Genomic DNA, 7,884 nt, shown 5'->3' on the forward strand with positions numbered 1-7,884 from the left:
TATCTGCCGGAATTCACCAGCATCACAGTAACCAATTGGTGGTTCCACACACCAACCATGCACACAGAAGCCAATCAGTGGACAGAAACAGTCAGGTGTTGCTGATGGAACCTTCAACAGACAAGAGTTCTGTCAGATGACAGACAGCAGGCCTGAAGCCAGAGGAATGTGAGCTGACATCATCTTAAACACACCTGTCAAAAACCTGGAAATACAGGAGGTGGGCTTGATTTCCGTCACAGTTGGAACTCTTAGGGCTGTTCCACTGGTTTCATTACACTAGGTGGTGCAAATCAAGCGCCCTTGCAGCCTGTGCTGTGTTTGACCCGGGTCTGGACAAGTATGGAGGAGAGAGGAGGACATGGTGGGGTCTCTCTGGCCTGGCCAGAGTCTTCAGCTAAAACACACACCTCTCCCTCTGGCTGAGGGGGGCATGGGGAGGGGAGGGGTGTGTGTGGTGATTATGTGTGGTTGTTTGTGTGCATGTGTTGTGGCATCCCCAAGAACAGCTCCACAAGAGGGACGCCTTAACGCCCTGGGACTGTATGCCGCCATTTCGTTGAGTGACGTGAAACGGTTACGATGGGAAACTAGTGTGCATTGCATCGAGGAGTTCATTACATAGTAGTAGACGAAGTAGACATATTAATGTAATTTTGACATAATTTACCAAAATCAACTATTTTCAACACTGTTTTATTTACATCAAGTCGAAGCTTTCATCATTACATCGAATAGACACTTTCATGGACTCTAAATCAGAAGATCGCCAAACAAGATGTGTAGGAATATGCATGCAAATAAATGATGTGTGGAACAGCGATGACTGTGAGAAGTGCTGGAATTATTTGAAGCTATGGGGATGATTTCAGAATTCAAGCGACAATGCAGCTGCCACAGGTAGCTGTATTTGCCCAACTATAGCCGACTAGACCAATGTTTTATCATTCAGTATATTTATAGGCCTACAAATGGTGTAATATTTTAGTCTATAGCCTACGGACAGATGATATTGTCATGATCTATATAACGACTAGATATGTACATTGGTCTGACAAAGGCTATATTGTTTTGGAGGGCTATTGTTGAAAAGGCGTAAATAATTTTCATGCATATTTCAGTATTTCAGAGGGCTATCCTTACATTGTTGAAAAAGCATAAGTTAAAGTAAGAGCAAAAGTTGAAATGTATGCCCTAAATAAAGCATTGTAGAAAATAACTTGGTCTTTCTTCTTATTTTAGTAGGCTATAGAGCACAATGACATTCTACATTTAGAGTCCATAAAAGTGTCGACTGGATGTAATGATGAATGCGTCATGATCAAAGTGTCGACTGGATGTAATGAACGCCTCAATGGAATACACACTCTCTTCACCGTCTCATCGTAAACCGTGTCACATCGTACTCAGTGCACATCGAAGCATTTGCCACTCGACTCAAAATCACTGCAAGTGATTTTTTTTTGACAAACTGGGATACAACCCCCTGGAACTACGCCTCCCATGACCTCTCAGGACTGTGGGCTTAGAGACTGATCGCATCTGAGCTGTACTGAATCAGCCAGGGCCAAGTGGATGATTAAACCCAGACCAGAAGTGCTCTGGCTGGGGGAGGGGTTCATTTTATAGATGAGAACATTTCAGTTGTCATTTTGAAAAAAGCAGTCTCCTGGTCTCTGTGCATACCTCTGACCATCAGTCGGTCTTGGTAACACCTTTCCCTGGAGATGCCACAGTGTGTGGGTGTGGTTGTTTGTGTGCGTTTATGAGTGAGTGAATGACTGAGTGTTTATGAGAGAGTGTGTGTGTGTGCGTGTGTTTCTGAGTGTTTGTGTATGAGACAGAATGTGTGTGTGTGTGTGCGGATGTACAGTGTGTGTGTTTAGCAGGCACAGTCCTGGTGAGCGCGCTGCGGCTGTTCGCTGAGCTGAGGCCCCTGCTTGGCGCCTGTGACAGAGGGGTCTGCGTTGTCCAGGCTCTCCGACATCCTCTCACAGATGATGTCCACCAGGCGCTCAAACGTCTGCTTCACATTCATGTTGTCTTTCGCACTGGTCTCAAAATACTCAAACCCTGGGCGGAGGGGGTGGGGGGGGTTAGTACTCCTCCACTGCTCCATGAATATAGTATGTGTGTGTGTGTGTGTATTTAAGAGAGTTTGTGTGTGTACTGGTGTATGGAGGGGCACGGATATTTGAATTACATCCAAACTTTTTTGGGTGTGACTAGTATCGATTGTAGTTTAGGCCATTTTGATTTCTGGAAAAAATGTTGGCCTATTTTACAAATTGAAAATCTTGGTTATATTTTATACCATATCCCTCTGACATTTTAAGCTATCCGATACATACAGTATGTAAGCTAAGCTATCAAGGTAAATCAAGTTGACCCGCTACCATGCTATGGAAAAACGCCATATAAGGCACAAGTTGGCACCTTGTCCAAGTGCAGTCTAGTTATTCTGTGTGTGTGTGTGTGTGTGTGTGTGTGTGTGTGTGTGTGTGTGTGTGTGTGTGTGTGTGTACTAGTGTAGGCACCTCACCTAGCTGGTCAGACAGCTGCCTGCCCCTGTCTGCAGACACCAGCCGCTCATCCTCCATGTCACACTTGTTCCCCACCAGCAGCACCTGGGCGTTGTCCCACGAGTACGTCTTGATCTGGGTGGACCTAGAAACGCACATACACACACGAAATCAGAGGCTAACTCACACACAGACATACATGCGTGGCATGCACATACACACATACACAGTACACCCCCCCCTTCTCAGTGGAACTCACTTCCAACCCACATCAAAGCCGCCCCCACCCTCTCTTCTTTTAAAACTGCTTTTAAAACCCTCTTTAGACTTGCCTTCCCCAACTAATTAACCCAACCCCCCCTTTTTCTTCTGCTTTTATCTCTTTTAACTATTTTTACACTTTTCTTTTTGACACTACTTTTTACTTACTTAGCCTTAATAACGTTTCTTAAGTATGTATTTATTTGTTTAACTTATGCGACTTTAAGTACCCAGAAAAGTGCTATACAAATTTGCTGTAGTATTATTATTCTGTTGCCTCACCAGTCCTGCACAGCGTTGAAGGATTCCTCGTTGGTGATGTCATACATGAGGATGAAGCCCATGGCTCCCCTGTAGTATGCTGTGGTGATGGTCCTGTACCTCTCCTGGCCAGCTGTGTCCTATACACACGCATGCACGCACGCACACACGCACACATATTGACAGCCTGCCCTGTTCAGATGGAGACACCTCAGAATCAAGATCCCCTCACCACTTTTAACATTGTGTGTGTGTGTGTGTGTGTGTGTGTGCGTGTGTGTGCACGCGCATGTGTGTGAGAGCAAGTGATGAAGAAGGGATGAGCAAGGAAACCTGTCTGCCAGTGTCTCAGAAAGCTATCAGAAGTCTAGCTCCTCCTACCTGACGTGTCATCAGACCCAGAGGGCTGATAAACAGGCACGGATACCGGCACACTACAGATTCATTTATACTATCACACTACTGATTCATTTATACTCAGTCCACAAGCGTCGTACGACAAATGTCTGTCGACAGAAAAAAAAATGGCGACCGACATTTAGCATGTATACTTCAGCGAAGTGTCTGACCACCTCCATGGTAACTTGCAGACGGGTGGCTGATTGTCTCTATGACAACATCTCGGGGATGTTACTTTGTTTACATCGCACGAATGATGGCCACTGTACCGGTGCCGGTGGTGGTGGATGAAATAGATGAGATTATAGAGGAGGAGGAAGAGATTTTTTAAAATTGATTTTGTTGAGAGGGGGGAAGGGGGAGAAAGTGAAGAAAAAAAAATCAAGTGGAATACCTGCTTGTTCAACAGTTGCGAGAGATGGACGATGGATGCACTTTCGTTATTTTAGGATGTCCGCTAACCAAGGAAGCCAAAGCATATCCATAGCAACGAACGTGCCTTCTATCTAGCTATCCAATCATAGCTGTGCGACGAAGGTGACGGTGTGCGCGACATTCGAAAGTTTGGTAGGTGCAAGATACCCCTGTCCGACACAAAAAAAAGTGTCGACAGTGACGTCATTTCCGTCTGTCGGCACTTTCAAAAGTGTCGTACGATGAAGTATAAATTGGCCTTAACACTGTGGTGTCTGTCTGTCTGTCCACTGCTTTAGTTAGCGCTTGGCTGGACCACAACAGCCTGCTGGCTGTTTGAAAACTCTGACAGTATTCTCTCCTCCTCTGCTCCCTCTCCTCTCCTTCTCTCCTCCCTTTCTCACCCTCTCTTCTCCCTTCCTCCCTATCCTCTCATCCGAGGGACATGCAGCACGGTGAAGGGAAGAAGGGTGCTGGCCTGATCTCTATAGTCGTTTCCTTCCCTGCACCTGCCCGAACAATAAAAAAAACTATAAACCTACATCTATAAACATTCATTGATCAGTAGTGATTTTCTCCTCACCCAGATCTGCAGCTTGATCCTCTTGTCGTTTCTGTAGATGGTCTTCACCTTGAAGTCGATGCCCACCGTGCTGACGAAGGCTGGTGTGAAGGAGTCGTCAGCGTAGCGGAACAGGAAGCTGGTCTTACCCACGCTGCTGTTGCCGATGATCAGGATCTTGAACATGTAGTCAAAGTTCTGTTCCGACGACTCCTTCTGTCCATAGGTGGCTGTAGCAGACGCCATCTTCAGGGAGGGGAGGAAGAGGAGGGATGATGAGGCCAGGTGTGTGTGTGTGACTATGATGGTCTGGTCTGTTGAGGAATGGAAGTATCTTTGGATGAGTCTGTTAGATGAAGAATAAATTATTGTGAATGATTGTAAATAAAACAAAAAAAAGAGCAATAAGCTCAGCAGTTAATTGGGCAGTCTAAAGAAAGCCTGTATTGAGTGCTTGTCCTATTCCTTCAGAACAGTGACCAGCAAACACCAATCAATCATACTGATTGATGTTGGTGGTGTTCAATGGGCCATTACACTGGAGGTGAGAGGATTACAGAGGAGCCTTCATTTCGACCCCGTATAAAAACGAAATGTTTTCATCATCCACACCACCACTCTCCACCGCCTCCTCCCCTCTCCCAGCGAGCCCTCTCCTGATGCCCGGGGCGGCATGGTCAACGTCCGGAACCAGTTGTATTATGTATTAACAATATTAGGCCTCAATAACAAGTTTATATAGTGACTGCTTGGAGCTTTCGGAGGAGGGATGCAGGCCGCGAGGGCGGAAGCAGCAGGGCTTTTCTTTAGTAAGCATCGGCTCAACCATCAGCCAGTTTTACCATAGCTGGACACCCTGCCTCATGTCGACAGGACCAGCAGATCTGACATCGGCTCCTGTCTATGAACGTGCACACCTGTGCTAACGTTACATCCTGCAGAGCGGCTGGGTAGGTCATGATCACGGGTCAGCAGGCTTCTAGCTGACACCTACTGACCCCGCAGGCTAGACCCGTTAAGTTAACAGGCTTTACCGAGGCTGAGCGGTGGACCAGCTATCCCGCAAAATGTCAGTAACGTTCTAACGTTAACGTTACATTGCTGCTGCTGCTCCTCATTCAAGCGCGTCCTAGCCTAACTAACGCTAATCATAATGTCAGAAAGGCCAAAAGGGCTATAACGTTATCACAAATGCAACCGATGACTACACCTAGCTAGCTCGATAGATCTAATTAGGGTAGCTAGCTAGCATGCCATACGGCCACTGTTTTGATGCTAGCTAGCTTTCTGGCGCTAGCTAAGCATCCTAGCTATGTCAAATGAAGGTTACTCTTCCTTATTTTGCGGCTAAATTAACGTTCTCCTTATATCATGTCATGACTACTCTTTTGTTAAAGTATTCCCCAGTGTTGTTGCTGTTAGTTACTATGCCTATTTAAAGGGATTAGTTGACGGCTTACCGTGAAATATCCGTTTTATCTTGTAGCTCTGTTGAAGCCGCTACCCCCAGTGTTGCACCTGCACAAGCTCGAGCGTCAGTTGATTGACTGCCACAAAGAGGGCGGGCGCACAAGAGGGTTAAGAATGACTGGCCGCCCGGAGAGCCAATCAGGGTTCCCTGAGATCAGAACCAAGGCTCCTCCCATATCTCATGAATATTCAGACTTACCGGCAAACGGAATAAAAAAAAATAAACCCAATGTTGGTTACATTTAAATATGACATTCAATCATCTTTTTACTGGAAGAGCTCTTTCGTGACAGAGAAATACATGCATACAGCTATTGCATATCAGTTCTTATTCTTATACATTCTAACAATTTATTGAAAAGTCTAGTACATGTTGAGACTAGAAATATTTGTTGCTGATATTTTTGTCTGTCTGTGTCTGTGTGTTACAAAGGAACAACAATGACTACAATATTCCCACTGGTCCTCCCGTGCTTAAAGAGCAGGCAGCTGACAGGATGGTGAAAGCATGAAGACTTTATTGGCAGGACGAGAGAGAGAGAGCTTACAGGCCAGTAATAAACAGCTGTGTGGATTGTCAAGGCTGCTAAAGAAGCGCAGATCAGTAGAGGAAGGGAGGAGAAGAGAGGAAGAGAATAGAGAAGGAGAGGAGGGGAGAAACATCCTTTCTCAATGCTGGAAGACAGAAGTATCCTGATACTTACTGACATTTCAGTATCTTTAGAAAAAACCTGAATGTTTGAGTATTTTTGCTACTTATTTGACAGACTTTAAAATAAAGGAAATATTTAGTTGAGTGGTTGATATCTGTCCCTGCTCTGCCTGACTGGTGGCTACCCACGCACATGCGCACACACACACACACACACACACACACACCAGCTCCCCACCACCGTACAGGCATAATAATAAATAAACTATACACGGAGCAGTGTGTGTAAAATCAACAAACACAAATCAAAAGTTATAGGCAGAGATATCAGCTTAATGGTTGAGCGACAGGAGCTATGCTGGTGGAGCCTTGCCTCTGGTTTACTGGCAGGGCAGGAAGGCAGGGCCAGTTGGCAGTGCTGGCTGTGGGGGGAAGCAGGTTGGTCTGGCTGGTTTGGCTGAGGGTGGATTTGACTGTGCTGTACTGCATTAGCCTCAGTAAGTTTAACAGTAGTGTATCAGCCATTATAACATCTACAGTATGATGACAGAAAAACACAAACATAGTATCAACATGAGGCTCACAATTTCTAATACAAATGTATCTTTCATCAAACACGACTCACTTCATAGAGATCTCAGATAACACACACAAGGGTAAAGATTAACCTCTCTGGCTTGTAACACTCTTCTCTTGGAGCCCTTGGCAACACAGTCATGCAGCTTATTCAACACCTTTGCACAGTTTTAAAACAGTTCTTAATACCTATAACAATATCACAAGACTCCTATTTCAGCTCCAGTGGTCCAGCCTGTGCATCAACAGTAGAAACACGCACACACGCACACGCGCACACGCGCACACACGCGCACACGCGCACACACACACACACGCACACACGCACACACACACACGCACACACACACACACACACACACACACACACACACACACACACACACAGTCACCTAGTCCATCAGCTGTACTGGAAATGCAGATGTATACAGTAAGTACCATACAAAGTGCTTTGGTTTTCTGTTCAAATCATGTCCACCATTTATAAAACAACACCTCTTTGAGACAGGGAGAAGGGGGTGACGTTAAAGATAGAGAGAACAATAGACAGAGAGATAGGGAGGGAGGGAGGGAGGTGGGGAGGGAGAGAGGGAGGGATGTGGGGTGACGATCAGCTTGCTGTCAGCCTCTGATGGAAACTACCCTGAGGCACAGTGGAAAGTCATGCACGCACGGCGCCGGGTCTGGCTGGAGCAGCCCTGGCGGCCGGGGTGATTGGCTATGCCCCTGTGAAGAGCAGCCGATCGACCCCCCAGTCTGGCACACAC

General features: G+C 46.1%; 1 protein-coding gene across 1 annotated transcript; it reads right to left on the reverse strand.

Moving 5' to 3' along the window:
* Positions 1–546: 546 nt before the first annotated feature.
* On the reverse strand, positions 547–5,910 carry LOC311316186 (ras-related protein Rab-3A-like). The gene is made up of 5 exons (XM_084446989.1): positions 5,880–5,910; positions 4,441–4,665; positions 3,066–3,184; positions 2,543–2,667; positions 547–2,073 (listed from the first exon to the last, which is right to left on the reverse strand). Exons 2-5 carry the CDS (start codon positions 4,663–4,665, stop codon positions 1,883–1,885), a joined length of 660 nt encoding a protein of 219 aa, XP_084303115.1. The 5' UTR covers positions 5,880–5,910; the 3' UTR covers positions 547–1,882.
* Between the last annotated feature and the right edge of the window lie 1,974 nt (positions 5,911–7,884).

The sequence above is a fragment of the Borostomias antarcticus genome (genome assembly GCF_949987555.1).
Source record: "Borostomias antarcticus genome assembly, chromosome: 12".
NCBI lineage: Eukaryota > Metazoa > Chordata > Actinopteri > Stomiiformes > Stomiidae > Borostomias > Borostomias antarcticus.

Bases quoted from the DNA above. Each gene is read 5' to 3' on its own strand.
- LOC311316186 (XM_084446989.1), bottom strand. From the start codon at position 4,665: ATGGCGTCTGCTACAGCCACCTATGGACAGAAGGAGTCGTCGGAACAG. The intron at 2,668-3,065 runs GTGAGGCAACAG...GTGCGTTTCTAG, and splicing joins TTCAACGCTGTGCAGGACTG to GTCCACCCAGATCAAGACGT. The intron at 2,074-2,542 runs GTGAGGTGCCTA...CCCTCCGCCCAG, and splicing joins GCAGCTGTCTGACCAGCTAG to GGTTTGAGTATTTTGAGACC.